Consider the following 23,957-nt stretch of genomic DNA (forward strand, 5'->3'; position numbering starts at 1 on the left):
ACCTCTGAGATTGAAAACATCATCTTTTGGTAACTCATGATACTGTTAGTAACAAATAAGGAGATGGCTGTGGTATCATAGTTCAATACCACTCCCACCGTCGCCTGACTGCTGGTAATAGAAACATACATTTCCAACAGACACCAATAGCACTCACACGTCGACCGGCGGATCCAATGAGGTGCACCCACTGAGCCATGCCTTCAGTAGCTCAGACTACAAGTGCCCTCTGCCACTGCAATGTAGAGTGGCCGGCACCAGCTACATGGTCCAGTCTCAGTCACAGTCTTCATTCTCAATCAGCCTTTGATAGTTTGCACATGTGTTAGGAGCAGGAATCTGACACCGCACAATGCTCTTTAGTTTCCCTCTCAGAACAGCTGGACTTTACTGCTATTTGTTCTCTTGTTAAGTTTCTTCACAATGATTGGGGAAAGCTACAAGCTAAGTAAAACTTCTGGTTACTGTATTTATGTGTTCACTAATTACTTCTAGTCCTGGCCAGCTTCTCTACAACAACAGCTGCTGCTGTAACACTCTATAGCCCACCTTTCTTTACCATTGTGAACAAACCAGCATTAGATATTAGTCCCAAGAGCACCTGATAGCCTCCCAAAACCTGCTGAAGTTTCCATACTTTGGGTGATAGCAGTAAATTGAATGGCAACAGCAATCTGTAATACTGAATGTACAGAACATTGCCTAAAATCCCAATAATGTAGACAATAAGATTTTTTCTGATTCTGCTAATAGAATGTACAAAATTAATAGGTTGTGGCATCACAACTCATAAGTTCACATTATGCAGTGACAAATTATAGCCAGCCACAAAAGCCACATTTAATGGCGAAACACTAACATCATATGTTTTCAATTTCTTAGATAATTATCCATCAAAAGTTAATCATATCCATGTTACTTAAGAAGAAGGTGCCACTGTTTATGAACCAATGGCTGAGAATAGTTCAATCTGACAAATGTTTCTGGAAGATGATTTCCATCAACACTTCTGAACCATCTTATTAATCACTGGAATATATCTTCAATACCAGTGATGACCAAGTCAAATGAGCCACCCCAGCATTAACTTACATTTATGTAAAGAATTGTATAAACCTTCAATCAGGACAGCAAGATGGTACTTTGAATGCTGACCCCCTACCCCGCAAGAAAGAGTAAAGCTATTTCATTAAATTATTTAGGCCTACCTAAAGCCTAATTCAAAGCTTCACTCGGGCAGTACATCTGTCAATCTTTCTCACTTCCACTAAGGCACCTTGCTTGGACACTGAGAATCTGACAGTTTAATTTACAAGGGTCATTAAAAAATAAATGAGTCAAAGACTGTAAACTGAAAACTGTTGAAGGGAATATAATGCCATTGCCACTGCGGTCTTTATAAAGAGTGCTGAGGCCCCAAACTCACCTCTATCAGTGACATGGGCATGACATGTAACGGAAGCGTGAGCATGTGCGCATTGACCATCTACCACACTTAGCTGGCTGAAAACGGAGAAATGGAAGCTACAAAAGAAGAGCAAAGAGGTGTAGTGCATTTCGTTTCAGCAGCAGGAGTGCAGGTAATGGAAGTTCATCACAGAATGGCATAAGTGTACAATGAGTACTCCATGTCCGTTACGAGGCCCAAGGTGGGGCACAAGCGGTACGAGGAAGGACAGATGTCACTGGCTGATGATGCATGAACTGGAATGCTACATCTCTTTATCAATACTCTTGTCCAGCAGGTGGTTGCTCTCATTACGAGAACTAGCAAGCTATGATGACAGCCTCTGCCCCATAGTAAGATTGAGCACTGGAATTGCAATGGACATTCAATGTTCTCCATACATTTGCGTCATTCTTCAATGAATTTCTGTTCCCTGGACTTCTTCCACTATAAGGAAATGCATCACCGTCATTTGCTCTTCTTTTGAACCCCTATTTCCCTGTTTCCAGCACTATTAAGTGCAGTGGACGGTCAACGTGTGCATGTGCTCACTCTGCCACCTCATTGGCATGCACCCACGTCCCTCTAGAGCAGGTATGGAGCCTCAGCACTGTTATAGAGAGCACATCTTGTTCTGTGTAGGCAATGGCATTTTGATACCATTAGAGGTTTTTCTTTTACAGTCTTTGGCTCATTTCTTTTTGAATGATCCTGTAAGATTTTCAGTGCCCAATGTAGGAGCTGTCTGTTACCTACATCGACAGAAACTGGGAGGGAGGGAGGGAGCAGACAGAGAGAGCAGAGAGAGATATTATTTACAATTGGCTTCTTAGTCAATGCAAGTATGTACCCCTAACTGCAGCATGTTTTACTCCATTGGATGCACAAAGTGGCTTACTGTGTACACAGTCTTAGTGGAAGATTATGTACGTACATGGAAAGGAAATAGGAAAAAGCAAGCTTTATCCTACTGTTTGATTGCCATGGCAAGAGGTACAATGCAGAGTGTCACAGGATGACAAGATACTACATGGCCCAAGAAGTCCTCTAATCCTTGATTTGCTACAGCTGCACCCATCAGCAGTGACACCTCCATAACGTCTGATCTTTATCGTGGAAGCCAAACTTGCAGTGGGTGTGTTTGCCAGATATATGTGGTCACTGCAAATTGTGTTCCCATCATCCACTGTTTATGTGCCAGAGACTCAACAACTGTAGTACAAACATTATCTTTTCCCTGCCTAACCACAATTACTGATGTGTGCTGACCTGACATCAAGGTTATTATGAGTCCCACTGGGCACGGACCCTCAAAAAGGACAGTCACCACAGGTTACCACACAGCCTCTTTGAGAAGGTCAGCAAAGTTGATTTTTGCGCAGCCCATGATTAGTCAGGTATAAGCCAGAGGTGGCAACAGATTATAGGAAGATTAGAGGTCGAACCACTTCAGTCAACTGCTGGGAATCCCATTCCCACCAGAAAAACACACCCCTAAGACCCTGTCCCCTCCACCAATCGCCAATGGGCCATCGGCACAGATGCCAAATTCTCTTACCCCTTCAGCACCTCCCCTACAATGCTACTCCCAGTTTAACCTCTGATGAAAATTTTCCTTTCGGCAGGTTGAAGAGGGTAGGGATCTAATATCCTGTTATTCCATCAATATGGAGAGACACTAAGCAAGTGGCAGCAGCTGTGTAGCTGATAGTTCCTTTTTTCGTGACCATGACTCCAGAGGAGGAAGTAAACATGTCACATTGGTATGCATGCCAGTTAGTCCACTGCATGACATACACACTCAGTCCAACAGTTGGGCAGTAGTTATGTTATTACTTAAGCTTCTGCACACTGGTGTTAACATACAACAGTTAAGTTACCCATTAGTTCTGATTTGAGCTCCCATTAATTCTACTCCTACACTTACATCTACAAACACACTACACAAGCTACTGTATGTTGTATGGCGGAGGGTAACCTGTATCGGTATTAATAATTTCTGTTAGCAAATAGAGTGGAGAAAACAACTGTCTACATGCTTCCATATTAACCCTAATCTTATCTTCGTGGCCGTTACGCGAAATTTATGCTGGCAACAATACAATCATTCTACAATCAACCTCAAATTCCAGTTCCCTAAATTTTCTCAATAGTGCTTGTCGAAAAGAATATCGCCTTCCCTCCAGTGTTCAAACCTACTGGTAAGCAGTCCACATCTGGTGTGGATCCCAAGACAAGAACTCAAACAGTCAACAATGTGTCACACTAATGTCTTATATGTGGTCTGCTTTACAGGTGAACCACACTTTTCCAAAATTTTCCCTATAAACCTAAGTCAACCATTTGCCTTGCCTACTACAATCCTTACACGCTCACTCCATTTCATATTGCTTTGCCTATATATTTAACTGATGTGACTGTGTCAAGCAGCACACTACTAATGCTGTACACTCAAAGATTATGGATTCATTTTTCCTACTAATCTGCATTAACTTAAATTTTTCTACATTTAGAGCTAGCTTCCATTCATTACAATCAATTTGAATTTTTAAAAGTCATCTTGTATCCTCCTACAGTCACACTTAATGACAACATCTTCCCTTACATCACGGCATCATCAGTAAACAGCCGCAGAATGCTGCTTGCTCCATTCGCCCTATCATTTATGTATATAGAAAATAACAGTGGTCCTATCACACTCCCTTGGGGCACTCCTGGTGATACCCTCATGTCTGATGAACACTCACTGTTCAGGACAAATACTGGGCTCTGTTACTAAAGAAGTCTTCAAGTCACTCACACAGCTGGGAGCCTAATCTGTATGTTTGCACATTCGTTAACAGTGGCAGTGAGGCATTTTTCAAATGCCTGACTGAAGGTGAAGCTGAGTTTGACACAAGCGATATTTTTTAAAACTGTCCTGTTTTGTGGGCAATAGCTTTTCCCTCTCAAGGAAATTTATTCTATTTGAACTGAGAATACGTGCCAGTATTCTGCAGCAAATCAATGTTAAAGATACTGGTCTGTAATTTTGCAGATCTGTTCTATTACCCTTCATACATACAGGAGTCACCTATGCTCTTTTCCAGTCAATTGGGACTTTACACTGGGTGGGAGATTTTCAATAAATCTAAGTTAAGTATGGGGTCCATGCTGTAAAGAACTCTTTGTGAAACCAAACCAGGATTGCATCCGGATGTCGTGATTTATTTGCTTTCAGTTGTTCCTCTACACAAGCGATGCATATTTGAATCAAAATTTGATGAGAAAAAAATGAGGTGCATTACATATTGAATGTCCCTCATAATTCTCTTACCTTTCAGGAAAGAGTCAGTAGTCTTAGGAGGTTTTCAGTTTACTGATGAAAGCTGTTTTCTTCTCAAATGTAGGTCCTACTCCACCGTATTTTCAAACTAATATAATGTGTTACAACAGAGTTAACATTCACATAAAATGAAAATATAAATATTAAACCCTTTTTCTACTACATACATTTAGCACATATCATAATCATTCTTTTAAATCTCTATCACTGCATCAACTGTCTCATACACCATAAAGGCCAATGAATGTCCTATTACAATAAAAGTAAATTAATGAATCACAGCTAGCTTGCAGAATCATTACAAAGAAATTGCACACAAATAATATACTTACAGGAGGTGGTTTTATGTCTCCAGCATTATGGAAAGACTCCTTAAAATCAGGTTGTGGACTTGAGTCAACTTCTTCCTTGATTGGTGGAGGTGATGATGCAATATCCACAACTTCATCTACTTCTGATGATATGGGGTGGAGTTTAGGTAGAGGAGCTGGCGCACTGCTCGTTTTGTAACTACACTGTGGGGGCATCTGCATTTTTCACAAAAGATGAAAAATAATTAGCAATCAAGTTTTAGATACACAGTAACGGCCTGTTATAAAAAGGAATTTATTATTTAAAATTATATTTCCTGTTTGTACTGAAGATCAGGTGGCATATCAACCTGAAAACAATACCTTACTTTAGTGGCATATGAGTTGACTGAACAAAGTTTAAAAAGTTTAACTACGAAATTATATCACGCACAGTAACTTATGGCTTCTGCCTGTGTCACATTATTACATATGGCAAATGCCTTTATCTCCTTAATATAGTAGTAAGGTACAGAAAAGCTTCAGACAGATAGGTGCTTGAAAAATTTCTTAAATTCTAAATGTACCACATTGTTTTTCATACCCAAATGGGGAAAAGGCCTTAAAAGATAGGAAACTTTAAGAATAGTTACACACATAAAGCTGCAGGATTCCCTGCCCCCCCCCCCTCCTTTCTCCTCCTTTTTTCCATTTCCATATTTTTATTTTGTTACAAATTACATTAGCTTTAAAGAACATGTCTTGGTGAATCCTGAATGCACCGATGAGTATTCTGAACTCTTTATTATGAATGACAGCAAAATAACTCAAATTGGACAATGATGCATCTTCATTCTGGCACAGAAGGCTGAAAAAGAAAACTGAAATCAAAAGGCAATTAACTTGCAACTAACTGGGGTAGTGCAGCTTTTGACTTTCTTTGAGGTTCCATACTTGGACACATTTCTAATAATTGGTGGTCAGAAAGAGTCTAAAAGCTTGTAAGGATGTTGCAGGGGAGGTTGTGCTATGAAATAATTGGCTGAGAAAAAAATTTTGAACACATTGCACCAGTTATTCATAACCAAAGTTGACCAATAAGGTAGCCACACACAAAAGTTCAAACAGCCTGCCAGAGGATGTTTCGACAGACGTGTTCTTTGTTTGGTTTCCTTAAACTGAACAAACATAGCTTTCACCTACCTAGCTTAAATCTATCGCTTCCTAAAAAGGCACACTTTAACTGGTAATTAACATTTCAATAATTGGTTAACTCATGAACCCACAGCTGTCAGTGCATTACCATATTTTAGCATGTAAAGTGCTTGAATTTGCACACACATTGAGCCAATTGGCTAGCTTCAAAGCTACATAAATTGGAAAGGGCGCACACATCAATTTTTTTTAACAAGTTATTTCTCACCACAGCCTGTCCAGCAACACCCTTACAAGCTTTTCAGACTGTTTCTGATCACCCTGTACAGTATATAACAACAACTTATTACTGAGTGTACCATATTACTCCAACACTGTTTTATGTGGCTGTGATGAAAGTACTGTAATTATACAGCACAGGGATTGAATAACGAATCAGCTACTGTATTGGTGAGAATGGTTCTTGGTTCACAGATAACCCAACGTAATACATTTAGTTGAACATGAATAGGTCTCTTAAGTGGGAAATTTACTATCTTACAATAATGACACGATATGGAACGTAGAACACATCAAATTTATGGATTACGAAGCTCTCAAAGAAGAGACACATTCATGACCTGGTGCAGAAGTTGAACAACAACAATCTTTGTAATATTTTCAAGCCAATTCACAAGTTCAAAATTGGACACATTTTTATTCCGTAACTTAACAGTTCATACATCGATACTGCACTGCAGCTAGTCTCATGAGACCCGCAGCTGATAACACACGCTGATACAAGATTAATGACATCCACTCAGTAAACCCCTGAAAACATCAGTATGAAGAAAGCATGAACTACATGGCAGAGGGTAGTACATCCCTCTGTACAGTTATTTGGGTTTCTTCCCAGTACATTCATGTATTGAGCACAGGAAGAATGTTTGAATGCCTCTGTGCATGCAGTACCTATTCTAATCTTAACCTCATGATCCCTAGATGAGCAACATGTAGAGGGTTTTAATATATTCCTAGGGTCCTCATTTAAAGCTGGTTTTTAAAACTTTGGTAATATAGTTTCTCGGGATAGTTTATGTCTATCTTCAAGAGTCTTACAGTTCAGTTCCTCCAATATCTCTGCGACACTCCCAAGAATCAAACAAACCTGTGACCTTCGATACGGCCTCCAGAAAAAATTATTATTCCAACAGATTAATAAACCTGTGGCCATTCATTTTGCCCTTCTGTATATGTTCAATATCACCTGTTAGCCCTATTTGGTACAAGTCCCACACAATTCAACAATATTCTAGAATTGGTCGCACTAGTGATTTGTAAGCACTCTCCTTTGTAGACTGATTGTGCTTCCTCAGTATTCTACCAATAAACCGTACTCTTAACACCTACTTTACCCACAACTGATCCTATGTGATCATTCCATTTCATATCCCTATAAAATGTTAGACATAGCTATTTGCATTAGTTAGCTGATTCCAACAGCGAGTCCGTGATGTCATAGTGACAGGAGACATCATTTCTTCATTTTGTGAAGTGCACAATTTTATATTTCCGAACATTTAAAGCAAGTTGTCAATATTTTGTACCATTCTTGAAATCTTATCAAGATCTATTTGTTTATGCAGCTCCACTCAGACAGTGCTTCATTACAAATAACTGCATTGTCTTCAAAAAATCTGAGGTTACTATTAACAAGCTCACAGAGGTCATTAATATACAACATGAACAGCAAGGATCCCATCACACATTTCCATGTAGTACACCTGATAATGACTCTCCATCTGAGATAATATGTTGTGTCCTCCCTACCAAAAAGTCCACAATCCAGTCACAAATTTCACATATGATCATGCTTTCCACAATAAGCGTAAGTGTGACACTGAATCAAATGATTTTTAGTCCAGTAAGGGGTACTTTTTGCTTACGAAAAATGAGGTAGAAGATTTTTTTTTCCTTTCTTGTGCATATAGTTGAGAGTATGTTAAATCCAAGTTTTCGACCTATAAAACCCTCGGGAAAATTTTATGTATCAAAAAACCAAGACATTTTGACATTTTTTCAAGGTTTCACCTATTACTCGGGATTAAGCATCCTAATGAATATTTTACTATTAGCAGAATTAAAGAGCATTAAATTTCGTGTTTAATGACCTACTTACATGTCAAAATCAGCACAGACACCTGACCACAATCAGCTGTCAAAGTTTGTTCATTTTTATCAACTTGGCTAAAAGTCATCTCCAACGCCTATAACTCAAAAAATGGCTACTCCAAATGAAAAATGTCAAGTTGTCAATGTTGTTGTTGTTGTAAAGCATGAAATTTCATGTCACAAAATATCTAGTTTTCAGATTCAGGCACTATTAAAGCGTTCACACACTTGAAAGCCAAAGTAATTCCATTTTGTCTTTTTTTAAGTTATTCAATGAAATGAAATTTAAAGTGGGAAGATGCTTCTCTGATGAGCACATATGTGTATTCTATATATATCTTTTTATTTTTCTTCATTCATATGTTTTTTATACATTTTTATCAATGCCTTAATTGGTAAGAGTGGGCTGCTAAAATGAAAACCATGTACATGCTAATGACCAATATGTATTTACTATGAGTAATAAAAAATTTGTACAAACGAACAAATCAAAGGGCATGGCAATACGAAGAAAAAAAAATTATGTAGCACAGATTCGCATTTTATCAAATTTCAATTCCATCAACGTCGTTTGGAAGACTGCAGCAGGTAACGGTCCTGCAAACCAATCTTCATAATCTATTGCAGCATGTTCGCCAACTTCCCCATCCTGGAACATATCTTTGATCTCTTCCTCATCCTTGTCAAGCTCAATTTCTGGGGTGTTTTCGCAAGATAAGCCATAACAGTGTTTGCGCGTCAAGGAGCACTTCAGTCCACATTTGCAACATCCACATCCTGCTGCGCATCCTGCTTTGCATGTGCAGGAAACCACCTTCACCGACATGTGTGGTGCCGCATTTTTAGTCATACCAGCAGGAAACAAACCTGCTAAGTTTTTCTGCCAACCCAGCTGGCATGGATCAATTTTTTCCCAGTTAAGATGGCACCTGGCAGAAACCAAAGAGGATGTGGTACCACATCCTGTACGGCACGAATGAAAAGGCCAATTCAGTATCAAAACTGAAGGAATTACTGGAATGCCGCAATCTTGCTCATTTCTCTTTTCCCGGTTTATGGAAGTACAAGTTGTTGTTTCCTCGACCCATTATGAGAACAAGCATGTCAATGTCCTCGCTCACATTGTCAGACTCAGCAACTTGGGAAACAGCTGTTTCCACAATTAATGAATCCCCATCTTCTTCTGCCTAAGCACTTTTAATACCAGGTGGTTCTTGTTGCTCTCATATGCGAGAAATTTCTTCTGTGTGACTGCAGCATTTTTATTTTCATAAAAAATGATATCTGATGAAGAACCTGGTACTGATAAACGGCGTGATCTTTCAGAGCACTTTGTTCCCCTTTGTTAAGCATCACTTTGGTAGCCATAGAATATAACTTATTTTGGATCCATTGTGCTTTCTCAAAGAGGTTTCATATTCCAGTCAGATGGTTCCAAACTTTTCTTTGATGTGTCATACAACCTTATGGAGAAGGTGACCACTATTCACCACACAGCTTCTTATTTTGGGTACTTAATTCTGCTGGAGAGGTGTGAAAACACTTCTGTGAATAGTGCTGTGGGAAAGCTCAAATGAGAAACAGAATTTCAAGTCTGTATCGAACTGCTTGATAACACGCAGTCTATGAAGTAATGTCAATGGGTTTATGGTAGGAATCCTCTTCTTCCTTATCTTGAGAGCCGTAGTGCAGGATGCAAGTGTTAATACATTGGAATCATGTTTAAATGAGACATTTTTAAAGTTCTCTCCTTTAATTGTGCTGGTCCCTTTAATTCCTTCTACTAATGCTTCATGACAATCTACAATTCATCACCAATCACATCACTGCTTACATACATAAGGATTAAATTTTTAAAAATGTCAGTCTTTCAACTTCCAATCATTCAGTTTGTCACTGTGTGCTATATTTCGATCTCTGCATGAAGCTCTTAAACCCACATGCTGCTCGCTTGTTCCTGATGATACACCACATAATTCTTCAGTTTTCTGACAAATATCATGTAAGGATATGATTTGGGTGAAGGTCACGGTTAAAGCAGGCTCAGACATGGTAATTGGATGTCTCTATAGGCCCTCGGGCTCAGCAGCTGCTGTGGCTCAGCACCTGAAGAATAATTTGGAAAATATTTCGAGTAGATTTCCCCACCATGTTATAGTTCTGGGTGGAGATTTTAATTTGCCGGATATAGACTGGGAGACTCAAACGTTCATAAGGGGTGGCAGGGACAAAGAATCCAGTGAAATATTTTTAAGTGCTTTATCTGAAAACTACCTTGAGCAGTTAAATAGAGAACCGACTCGTGGCAATAACATATTAGACCTTCTGGTGACAAACAGACCCGAACTATTTGAATCAGTTAATGCAGAACAGGGAATCAGCGATCATAAAGCGGTTACTGCATCGATGATTTCAGCCATAAATAGAAATATTAAAAAAGGTAGGAAGATTTTTCTGTTTAGCAAAAGTGACAAAAAGCAGATTACAGAGTACCTGATGGCTCAACACAAAAGTTTTGTCTCAAGTACAAATAGTGTTGAGGATCAGTGGACAAAGTTCAAAACCATTGTACAATATGCGTTAGATGAGTATGTGCCAAGCAAGATCGTAAGAGATGGAAAAGAGCCACCGTGGTACAACAACCGAGTTAGAAAACTGCTGCGGAAGCAAAGGGAACTTCACAGCAAACATAAAAATAGCCAAAGCCTTGCAGACAAACAAAAATTACGCGAAGCGAAATGTAGTGTGAGGAGGGCTATGCGAGAGGCTTTCAATGAATTCGAAAGTAAAGTTCTATGTACTGACTTGGCAGGAAATCCTAAGAAATTTTGGTCCTATGTCAAAGTGGTAGGTGGATCAAAACAAAATGTCCAGACACTCTGTGACCAAAATGGTACTGAAACAGAGGATGACAGACTAAAGGCCGAAATACTAAATGTCTTCTTCCAAAGCTGTTTCACAGAGGAAGACTGCACTGTGCTTCCTTCTCTAGATTGTCGCACAGTTGACAAAATGGTAGATATCGAAATAGATGACAGAGGGATAGAGAAACAATTAAAATCGCTCAAAAGAGGAAAGGCCGCTGGTCCTGATGGGATACCAGATCGATTTTACACAGAGTACGCGAAGGAACTTGCCCCCTTTCTTGCAACGGTGTACCGTAGGTCTCTAGAAGGATTGGAAAAGGGCACAGGTCATCCCCATTTTCAAGAAGGGACGTCGAACAGATGTGCAGAACTATAGACCTACATCTCTAATGTCGATCAGTTGTAGAATTTTGGAACACGTATTATGTTCGAGTCTAATGTCTTTTCTGGAGACTAGAAATCTACTCTGTAGGAATCAGCATGGGTTTCGAAAAAGACGGTCGTGTGAAACCCAGCTCGCGCTATTCGTCCACGAGACTCAGAGGGCCTTAGACACGGGTTCACAGGTAGATGCCGTGTTTCTTGACTTCCGCAAGGCGTTTGACACAGTTCCCCACAGTCGTTTAATGAACTAAGTAAGAGCATACGGACTATCAGACCAATTGTGTGATTGGATTGAGGAGTTTCTAGATAACAGAACGCAGCATGTCATTCTCAATGGAGAGAAGTCTTCCGAAGTAAGAGTGATTTCAGGTGTGCCTCAGGGGAGTGTCAAAGGACCGTTGCTATTCACAATATACATAAATGACCTGGTGGATGACATCGGAAGTTCACTGAGGCTTTTTGCAGATGATGCTGTGGTGTATCGAGAGGTTGCAACAATGGAAAATTGTACTGAAATGCAGGAGGATCTGCAGCGAATTGACGCATGGTGCACAGAATGGCAACTGAATCTCAATGTAGACAAGTGTAATGTGATGCGAATACATAGAAAGATAGGTCCCTTATCATTTAGCTACAAAATATGTCAGCAACTGGAAGCAATTAATTCCATAAATTATCTGGGAGTACGCATTAGGAGTGATTTAAAATGGAATGATCATATAAAGTTGATCGTCGGTAAAGCAGATGCCAGACTGAGATTCATTGGAAGAATCCTAAGAAAATGCAATCTGACAAGAAAGGAAGTAGGTTACAGTACGTTTGTTCGCCCACTGCTTGAAAACTGCTCAGCAGTGTGGGATCCGTACCAGATAGGGTTGATGGAAGAGATAGAGAAGATCCAACAGAGAGCAGCGCGCTTCGTTACAGGATCATTTAGTAATCGCGAAAGCATTATGGAGATGATAGATACACTCCAGTGGATAGATAAACTCCAGTGGATAGATAAACTCCAGGAGAGACGCTCAGTAGCTCGGTACGGGCTTTTGTTAAAGTTTCGAGAACATACCTTCACCGAAGAGTCAAGCAGTATATTGCTCCCTCCTACGTATATCTCGCGGAGAGACCATGAGGATAAAATCCGAGAGATTAGAGCCCACACAGAAGCATACCGACAATCCTCCTTTCCATGTACAATACGAGACTGGAATAGAAGGGAGAACCGATAGAGGTACTCAGGGTACCCTCCGCCACACACCATCAGGTGGCTTGTGGAGTATGGATGTAGATGTAGATGTAGAAGGATGCCATCCTGAAGCCCACTTTGTGAGCAAAGAATCTGAAAACCACGTCTGTGAGTCAAGCCACCTAGTGTTTTCATTGTCTTCATGAAAGTTAGCTCTGTTTTGATATGAGACCATAAGCCACTTCAAAATTTATCACTTCGCCTAGTGGTGAAGTAGCCTTCAGTTGTAAATGTGTTGAATTCAGCAGCACCCTTTCAATCTTCCCATGTGATCATCTCTTGTAAGTAAAGGTGCAGGGCCTTTTGTTTATTTATATTTTCAAAGACAGTAATCAGTTTTGAGTTATTGTACTACTTCTGACAAGTACCGTGCACTTCAACATCCCATCTTCGATCATACAAGAATGAATTTGATTTTAATAAACACTGCTTCTGTTGTGGTGAGAAAATTAATGCTAATTGAGAGAAACTTAGCAGACGTCCCTGTGAAAATTGAAACTGATTAAATTTGAGTTAAGAGATACTGAACTAGAAAGACTACATGCTCTAGCGTACTGAGATGCCAGCTGCACTTAATCCTCATAAAACAGATACTATTGCTGCATTTGTACCCCAACACGCTAAACAGTGCCTGAAGCAGAAAAATGAAATTTCAAGCTCTACACCTTTGATAACTTGCAATTTTTAACTTAAAGCAGCTGCGTTTCAGCTAAGGGCATTCAAGCAAATTTTTTAGCCAAGTCAGAAAAAAAATGATGGATTTTTGCTAACTGATTCCAACCCAATGGCTGCACCAACTGACATTTAAGTAGTGATTCAACACAAAATTTAACACTCTTTCATTTTGGTAATGGTAACGTTTTTAGTAGGATGCATGATTTCCAAGTAAAAGATGACAATCTGAAAAGAGTGCGAATCTCCCCCCCCCCCCCCCCCCCCCCCCACACACACACACACACACACAAATTTGTCATGAGGTTTTAATGGATTCTACACACCCTCAACTATATACACAAGATTAAAAAATAAAATCTTCTACCGCACTTTCTGCAAGCAAAGGGCTTTTTGTTACATCATTACTGGACTATTTCTGAAATCAAGAAACACTGATACCTGACTGCCTTGATCCAAAGCTTTTGGTTATTGTCATCTGAGAAAAGTTGGGTTTCACATAATCAATGTTTTTGGAATCAATACAACTACACATACAACAACATAAGAAATAGAAAACAATGTTCTTAACAGTGTCACCAATTCATTTTCTGTAAATAGTCTCACTAAGAAAAAAGAAACAACACATTCAGTTCTGCACAGCTAGAAGTTCTAAACCAATAAGTGTAACACATGGCAAGGAAATAATAAACAGGGTGAGAACTTCAAAATTTTAAGTGTTCATACTCATGAGAATTTAAACTGGGGAAAGACCAGTTTGGAACATCAACAATTACGAAAAATACAGAATGCTACTCACCATAAATGTAACACACTGTGTTGCAGACAGGTACATTGAAGTGACTATACAAATTGAGCTTTCATCCAAAGCCTTCTTCAGAATCGCCACTGAATGAAAGCAGCGCAGGGAACAGAGAGGGATAGCAGGGTACCAGTAGTGAGGGGGAAGACCTTTCTGTCTGGTGGAGCATACAGGACTAGAAGGCAGCAGGACAAGGCCAGGCACAACAATTCAGAGAGGCTGGTGGTAGACGGGAAGATCCAGATGAGCCACAATGTGAAACAGCCATTGGAATCAAGCATGCCACTGGGTGGTCTACTTTGCTCTTGGCCACAGTTTGACAGTGGCCGTCCTGGTGGATAGCTGGTTGGTAGTTGTACCAACACAAAAAGCTTTACAATAATGATTGCAGCAGAGTTAGTAAACGACATGGCTGCTTTCAAAGGTGGCCCGGCCTCTGATGAAGTAGAAAAAGGCTGTGACAGGACTGGAAAAGGTAGTGCTGGGTGAGTTGAATGGGCAGGTCTTGCACCTGGGTCTTCCACATGGATACGATCCCTGTGGCAAGGGGTGGAGATTGGGTGTGTCATAGGGACGGACTAGGATATTGTGGAGATTGGAACACAACTTTAGGAGGAGTGGAAAGGATCCCAAGTAGGATGCCAATGCCAAGGCATTAAACAAAGGTATGAAAATTTATGGACCACAGTCTTTAGTATCTTACAAGTAATGAATCTTCAGTAATGGACAGTAAAATGTTGCCGCAGCATTTTGGTAAGTTTAGCCAAGTTTGAAATGCTGTATGCGAGTGAATAACTGTGGTAAAGCTGTGAAACTTGGCAAAATGGTTTAATAGTTTGCACTGTGCATATTTTGTAAGAATTACTTCATTCAGTTCTCTAGCTATAGTCCAAGCGGCACTCAAAGCAGTCAGTAAATTTTTAGGGACAAAATAAAATTACTGCCAAGTTTAAGTATCGTGATCCCTTCACACTGTTGGCTTAGCAAGCTCCCCTTTGCTGACCGTTCTAGAAGCTTTCTTCCATCTGAGCAAGTTTTGTTACTTTTGTCTTTATCGCTTAGTTTTTGTGATACAGGGGGCTAAAGCTGGAAAAAAATGCAAAAGTACATTAATTTAAAAACTTTTATCCCAAAAGGGATGCTTCATTCTTCACTTATTAACCATTTAAAAGAGCACTGTTTCCTCCACGAAATATTTTCTATGACACACTACGAAGGACTTGTCCAAATGGGACAGAAATAAGCAGATGCGATGTACACCTAGACATAAAAATGATGACAATTTCAGAAAAACTGGATAACTTAATCAAGAGAAAGAGCTTTACAAATTGAGCAAGTCAATAAAGCATTTGTTCACATCTGGTCCTTATGCAAGCAGTTATGCGGTTCGGCACTGATTGACAGAATTGTTGGATGTCCTCCAGAGGGATATCATGCCAAATCCTGTCCAACTGTGTATTATTTCATCAAAATCCTGAGCTAGTTGAAGAGCTCTGCTCATAATGCTCAAAACATTCTCAGCTAAGGAGAAATCCCATGACCTCACTGGTCAAGGCAGGGTTTGGAAAGCACAAGGACTAGCAGGAGGAACTCTCGCCATGTGTGGACAGGCATTAGCTTGCTGATATGTAAGTCCAGGATGGCTTGTCACTGAGGGCAACTAAACGGTGTAGAATATCGTCAACATAATCCTGTGCTGTATATGTGTCACAGACAAGAAAAAAAGGGTCTTGCTGCGAAAAGAAATGGCACCGTGTTGTCACGGCATATGGCTGGCAACAGTCAGATTGGCCACTATCTGGGGCGTCTCCAGACATATTTTCAGCCTGGAATCTCATTGAATAGGGTAGAACTGGTGTGTCTCACTTAACCCTGATGAACAGCGAAGACGTTTCTGGAGATGTTCATAACTACAATAGGATATCAAGCTGACTGTTGCCCATAGTAAAGACCAACAACCTTTCTTTTGACAGGACCCCTTTTGACTGTCATCTGTGGCACCCTCACAGCACAGCAGTATGTCAATAATATTCTACACCCCACTGTGTTGCCATTCATAGCAAACCATCTTGGGCTTACATTTCAGCAATATAATGCCTGCCTGCATGTGTCGTGTGTTTCTACTGCTTGCCAAACACTACCTAGGCCAACAAGGTTGCTTGATCAATGTTTAGAGAAATATGGGCAGGGCCCTCCAACAAGTTAAGGATTTTGAGATCTAACGTGACAACTGGATGGAATTAGGCATGATATCCTTCAGCGAGGCATCAAATAACTCTACCAATCATTATCAAGCTGTATAACTGCTTGCATAAGGGTCAGAGATTGATCACTGCATTACTGACTTCCTCAATCGGTGAAGGTATTTCTCTTGGATAAATCATCCAATTTTCTGAAATCGCAATCATTTGTTTGTCTGTACATGTATATCACTTATTTTGTCTCAGAATGTAAATAAAACAAGTTGTTCTGTAAAGTTTCAATAGTGTTGTTATTGTTTTTCGTCTAAAGACTAGACCCATGATCGTCTATCCTGTCCAGGCTGTCTCATCTCTGCAATTTTCATAACAACAAATTCATTCTGTTAGTCAAGTTGTATCATAATTTTCTTTTCTCTCTGATTTGATTCAGGAACTCTTAATTACTATTCTAATTTACTTACTGAACTGAAGTGTCCTGGGAGATTATAACTGTGTGCCGGACGAAGACTTGAACCCAAAACCTTTGCTTTTGTGTGCTATTGCTCTACTGATTGAGCTATCCACAAACCCAAAAGTGATAAAATTTTTATGTTTTACAAACAATTTACTGGCTGGAAAAGTTACTAAAGCACAGCCTATTAAGCAAACTACATGAAAAGCTCAAGATATTTAACACTTGTGAGAAATTTTGTCATCACAAAATTTGTCCATTAATTAGTGTTGCTTGGAGCAAAAACAGAGACTCAAATGACATAAGCCTTACAGAAGATGCACAATGACAACTGTTAAAATCACTTGCCAAGTTACACAGTTTTGCCACAATCATCCACTGAAATTTTTGAAATGTTGCCGTGATTTTTTTCTTGTTTGATATGAGAGACTATTATTTATAATGTATCACATAGCCTGGGCCAAAGATTTGTATAACTACATTTAATCTTTTAACAATCCAGCACACAAAATCTGAATGAAATTTGAGGTGATCAAGTGGAGAACATGTCCAAAACCAGACCACTTGCAATGGGCTGGCCCAATTATAAACTACAAAAATACGTAATCAGTTTATGTAGTAAAAAATTTCAATTTACAATTTCTGTCTTTCATAATACAAGAATTCTTTCACTGGTTAATACCAATGTTCCATCTGACATTGTATGAGAAGTTTATTCTTAAAGGAAATTTTATTTCACTTCAATTTTAAATGGCCATGTAGGTTATGTAATGAATAGAAATATGTAATTAACCCATACCACTAGGTTATTCAATAAATGGTTTTACTGAATTCCCCCACACAACTACGTCTACATTGGCCCACGATGCCACCAATGTGGCAGACAAACCATTTTTTTTTTTGGGGGGGGGGGGGGGGGGGGAGCGGTCGGAGTGGAAGGGTGGGAGGATGTACGTGTATAATATGTCATAACAAGAACTGCAATTTTCTCATGACATTACATTCATTGTCTTCAACAACTCCCATCCAGATTAATACCTTCCCACCTAACAAAGACCACAGACTTCGATACAGATTAGTCTACTACACAACTTACAGTTCAAATTATGACACAGAAGGAAAATAAATGTTATGTCAATGTCCTGCTCTCTCTCTCTCTCTCTCTCTCTCTCTCTCTCTCTTTGCACATATGATGTCACAGTCCACATGATTATTTCCTGATAAAATCCTATGTCCAATGTTGGAGGTTCAATTAAATTAAATTGTTTAACTGTGAAAGTATGTGTGAAACACTTTTTTGATAATGTGCTATTCAACACTGAGACGTATCCTTTGCAAACAGGATAGAGCTTCAGACCAACCTATCAATACCAGATGTCAGTTTCTTCCAATAATTGTGTGATGCTGTACATGTGCAAGGAGGAAGAGAATGCGTCACTGACGACACTTATTTTTTGGAATTTGGGCTTTGGTAATAGACTGATCTGTACTGTGCCCAGAAGTAGGCTATAGTTTGAAAGCTGACAATTTAGTTGTAGCTCGGAAAACCAAAGACTGTGAAAATGAAATCTTAGCTGTGGCGACATTGATCTGCAATGTATCCCAAGGCTCATGTTACGCTGAAAGGTGACAATGTGGTTATGAGATGGTGAAGTGATATTAAAGGTTTCATGCAATCTGCTATATTTCAAGTACTTAAATTCCTGTAACTGACTTCTATCATGTAGGCAACTTTTAGGACTCATTAACGTATTTGTCAAAGTGGCAGTGGGTATTCTTTGTTATTAATATCTTATCCAATTGAAAAGTAACAACATGCAGAGAAGTGTCTACTGCTGATGCCATGTACATTTCTCAAGTCTCACTCACGCTTCCCACTGTAGGCCCATCTGCCATGTTAACAGTTCTGCACAAGTTATCAAAAGCAATTTTAACATTATTTTTACATTTGACAATATGCCATCAAAAGCTCGGATGTTAAACAGATTACTTCCCGTCAAATGGTAAATTTACCTCCAAAAGAAACCTGTCATCTCCATAAAAGGAACAAAAGGGGAAAGAAGAAAAGGAGTTCTAGCAAAACCAGATAAAATAACAAACTACTATCATTAAACAAAGCTCTAACGTGACACACCTGTAACTAATATTGTAAACAAAACATATTTGTAACCATAAATCCAAGAGTAATTATTATTAAATAAATTAAGTTACTCACCTGTGCATCTCCCAGGAACCGTTCATTATTGTTCCCAGTCATGGGAACTTCACAACTTCCAGAAGTCTTTCTTTTCCTTTTCTCTGGTGGTGGACTACCGGCACTACTTCGTTCTTCGATCGTTGTTCTTGCTGGAGAGACGGCGGGAGTGGGACTTGTCCTGTCTTCGGGTTTCTTTACAGCACCTTGCGTCAAACCGCTAATTTCCAAAGCTTCGGCAGTTTTTAAAAACATCGGTAACAAACTCTGACTAACGTTCACTTCTCCCTTATACATGAACTGCAATAAGGCCCTCATTTCTGTGTAATGGACATCCCTCAGAAATATTATTGGATGAGGATGAGTATTCTGTAGGAAAATTCTTTCAAAGTAAGGGCTGCACGCTGATAGGATTGTCTGATGCGCTTTAAACGTTTCACCTTCACAGGCCAGGGTAACATCAACAAGAGCCTGTCTATGTAGCAAATTGCTCAATACGTCTGTAAGATTAGTTGGATGATTGTTCCATCGCAGGCAGAATTGTTGATCCATGATTTCTAACAAAAGCTGGTTGGAATCTGGAAATAAGCATTGACTGTCAGTGTATCATTATACTTTTGTTCCAAGTGCCTACATAGTGAACGGAATTGGAATTTAGAAAGTTACTATCAATCATGAAAATGCTACGCTTATGGGGTTAATAGCTCATAGCATAATGTGAAACCGCCATTAAAGAGTTCCAAGAAAACTTAATAATCAAAACATCACATTGTACGACGACTAGTCAAAGTCAATCGAAAATTTAAGTCTTTTTCTGAGTACCATCAGCTTATGAGTACTTGACAAGTGTTTCCTTAGCTTTCTTCGTATTTACAAACAATTACTTACCTCCTGCAAACTTTTTGCAATAACATCACCACTCTTCCTGAAGGTCACTGCCCCCTATATTCTGGGCACACTGCCGCACGTCGAGAAGTCAAATAATTCATTTTCGATTATATGGGCAGTTAAGTTATTACAGAAACGGTAAACGAGAAAGCTTACTTCATTTCTTTCCTCCGTATAAGACGCTGAAGAAAACAGAATTCAAGTCTCTTTCCGTAGTAATACAGTTCCCGTTGATACGATCCACAGTAATGTCATTCAGTTTTCGTTTCAACATATTTGTAAAAATCCAAATTGAGAAAATCATAAAAACACAACAAAAAGTCTGAGTAATTATTTTATCTCAAAATTGGGTTGTGTATATATAAAAAAATATAATTATCTTTAAAATGAAGTTGATACGGCACTTAAAGGAAGCAGAAAAACGACTTGCTCCAACCTCAGGAGTAGAGCGTAATATCCTTTAAAGTAGATCACTTTTCTAGCATCACACTTCGATTAATTTCTATAATTTTCTAGTGATTCGGTAAAGAAAATATCCTCAACCATTTTCTGACATTAACGTGACGTCGTACGGTACACATAAAATTAAGTGCTTGTTCGTTTGGTCACATGTGAAGGTGTTTATTGTACGCCAGTGTGGAACCATTTAGCTTATAGATATTAAGCGGCATTTCTTGACAATATTTTTGCATTGTGATGATATAATAATACGAAAAATGTGCTGTATTGTTGACACTGAGAAAATTGCGGATTTTGTCCATTTTGCAGTGCAAATTTGGTTTCAATTTCATTTTAACATTCATTTCAAATATAATCTTACATTCTTATAATTTATTTTGTAGTGTTTTTCTTCAGTTATTAATCTTTCAATGTCTCCAATTATTTTGATCTGTTCTAAACAAACAGTAAAGTAATTTACATTAATGAATATCAGTATATTTTTTTCATATTTGGGACTATGTTGGTGCTCGTTTCATTTCATTTCATATAGATCACAGACATAATGCAAGCGAAAAATAAAATTTTATCGCCTCCTCATCACTCTATCGTTGCACACTTCGAAGTATGTGGATAATAACTGACACGAAGATTTTCTCTTTCTGCAACTTTTATCTGCCGTGTGCGTATGTTGCTGTTGTGGTCTTCAGTCTGAAGACAGACTTAATGCAGCTCTTCACGTTACTCTCTCCAGTGTAACCCTTTTCATTCCTGAATAACTACTGGAACTCATATCTATTTTAACCTGTTTGCTGTACTTGTCTCTTTATCTCTCATTACAATGTTTACCTTCTGCAATTCGCTCCAGCATTTAATTGACGATTCCTTGATGTCTCAGAACACATACAATCAATTAAAGCCTTCTTTTTGTCAAGTTATATCAAAAAAATTTTCTCCCCAATTCGGTTCAGTACGTCCTTATTAATTACACGATTTATCCATCTAATCTTCAGCATTCTTCTACAGTGACACATTTCAAAACCCTCTGTTTTCTTTTTATCTGAACTGTTATAATTCATGGTTCACTTCTGTACATGACTACACTCCACACTAATGTCTTAAGATAAGAATTCATAATATTTAAATTTATATTCAATGTTAACAAATTCCTCTTCTTCTGAAATGCTTTTCTTACCATTGCCATTCTACATTTTATATTCTCTCTGCTTCAGCCATCATTAGTTATTTTACTGCCCAAATAGTAAAACGCACCTGCTCCTTTAGTTTTTCATTTCCTAATATAATTCCTGTAGCAGCATCTGGTTTAATTCGACTATATTTCATTATCTTAGTTTTGCTTTTGCTAATGTTCATCAGATATCATCCTTTCAAGAAACAATCAATTCTTTTCAATGCTATTTCCTACTCCTTTGCAGTCTCTGGCAGAATAACAATGACATTGGTAAACCACAAAGTTTTTATTCCATCTCCTTGAATTTTAATGTCCTTTCCAAATTTATCCTTGCTTTCCTTCACAGGCTGCTCAATGTACAGGCTACACAACATTGAACATAAGCTACAAGTCTTGGCTCACTTCCATCTTAGCCACTGCTTTCCTCTCATGCCCTCCAACTCTTATAACTGCAGTCTGATTTGTTTAAAAGTTGTACTTTAACTCTCACTCCCTGTAGTTTACTCCTGCTACCTCCATAATTTTAAAGGGTTTTTCCAGTCACCATAGTCAAAAGCTTTCCCCAAACCTACAGAAGCTATAAACATAGGTTTGCCTTTCCTTAATTTATCTTCTAAGAGAAGTTGTAGCGTCAGTATTGCCTTGTGCGTTCCTAGATTTCTCTGAAATCCAAACTGATCTTCCCCAAGATTTGCTTCTACAATTTTTTTCCATTCTTCTGTAAATAATTCATGTCAATATTTTGTAATCATGACTTGTTAAACTGATACTTTCGTAATATTCACATCTATCAGCACCTGATTTCTCTGGAATTGGGATTATTATAGTCTCCCTGAAGTCTGAGATTATTTTGCCAATCTCATACATCCCGTGCACGAGTTGGAATGGTTTTGCCATGGCTGGCTGTCCCAGAGATATCATTAATTCTGACAGAATGCCATCCATTCCAGAGGCCTTGTTTCAACTTCGGTCTTTCAATACCCTGTCAAATTCACAGTATCATATATCCTATCTCATCTTCATCTACTTCCTCTTTGCTTTTTTCGAATTTATTTCTCTCATATAGCCACACTCTATATTCCTTCCATCTTCAGCTTTCCCTTCTTCGTTTAGTACTAGTTTTCCATCTAAGTTCTTGATATTCATACAGCTGCTTCTCTTTTCGCCAAAGGGCTCTTCATTTTCCCTGTAGGTGGTGTCTATCTTTCCTCTAGTCTATAGATTTACATTCGTTCTCTAACCACTACTGCTTAACCTTTTCGCACTTTCTGTCAGTCTCATTCTTTAGACATTCATATTCCCTTTCACCTGCTTATTTGTTACATTTTTGTACCTTCTCTTTTTGTCACTTAAATTCAATATATCCTGCACTATCCACGGATTTATGATAGGCCATGTCCTTTCTCCACATTTGATGTACTGCTGTCTTTGCTCAAAGTGACCGGTTTATTTTCTGCTGTATTCCTTTCCAGTGTTTCAATCAATTGTTGCCCAATACTCCCTTTGACACTCTCAACAGCATTTGTTTTTTACTTTTTTCAATTTATCCAGGTACCATTTCCTTAATTTCCTATTTTTTTGCAAAGTCTTCATTCTTAATTTACAGCATTTAAATTTTGTAACAAATTATGGACAGACTTCGCATCTGCCCCTCGAACTGTCTTACAGTTTAATATATGGTTCCAAAATCTCTATCTTTCCATTAAATAATCAATCTGAAACCTTCCAGTTTCTCCAGGTTATTTCCATGTATGCTACTTTCTTTCATGATTCTTAAACCAAGTGTTGGCGATAATTAAATTATACTCCATGCTAAAATCTACCATGTGACTTCATTCCCCCAGGTCTATACTCATCTACAATTTTTCCTTCTCTTCCTTTTTCCTACTATCGAATTCCAGTTCTCCATCAAAATTAAATTTTCGTCTCCCTTAACTATCTGAAAAATTCCTTTTATCTCATCATACAGTTCTTCATTCTCTTCGCCAACTGTGGCAGTAGTTGGCATTTAATTTGTTCTAACTTTATGCAGGTACAGTTGCCAAATTTTCATTAACACCTAATTTCTGCTTCAGTTGTTCAGTCTAAATTAGATGTTTCATTATTTGAGAATTCTGATAAAATTCTCTTGAGTTTTCATCAGTGTTGACTGGTTTAAAATCCATGAGCATTCAGCCGAGTACCCCTCAGCTATTATCAAGTGGTGACTGTCTTTTGGATGCTACTACTGTCCTTATGTAGTAGAGCTCGCTCCAGC

General features: G+C 38.7%; 1 protein-coding gene across 7 annotated transcripts in view; it reads right to left on the reverse strand.

Annotated features, from left to right (window-relative positions):
• Positions 1-20,282, reverse strand: part of LOC126364371 (protein tramtrack, beta isoform-like) — a 434,570-nt gene extending 414,288 nt beyond the window's left edge. For all 7 annotated transcript variants that reach the window (XM_050008048.1, XM_050008052.1, XM_050008054.1 and 4 more), the window contains exons 1-3: positions 20,071-20,282; positions 19,204-19,760; positions 5,105-5,299 (exon numbers count right to left, since the gene is read on the reverse strand). In XM_050008048.1, coding sequence (XP_049864005.1) covers positions 5,105-5,299; positions 19,204-19,734 — 726 coding nt within the window. In that variant the 5' untranslated portion in view covers positions 19,735-19,760; positions 20,071-20,282. The remainder of the gene's footprint in view (positions 1-5,104; positions 5,300-19,203; positions 19,761-20,070) is intronic.
• Positions 20,283-23,957: the final 3,675 nt, after the last annotated feature.

The sequence above is a fragment of the Schistocerca gregaria genome, chromosome 1 (assembly GCF_023897955.1).
Source record: "Schistocerca gregaria isolate iqSchGreg1 chromosome 1, iqSchGreg1.2, whole genome shotgun sequence".
Classification (NCBI taxonomy): domain Eukaryota; kingdom Metazoa; phylum Arthropoda; class Insecta; order Orthoptera; family Acrididae; genus Schistocerca; species Schistocerca gregaria.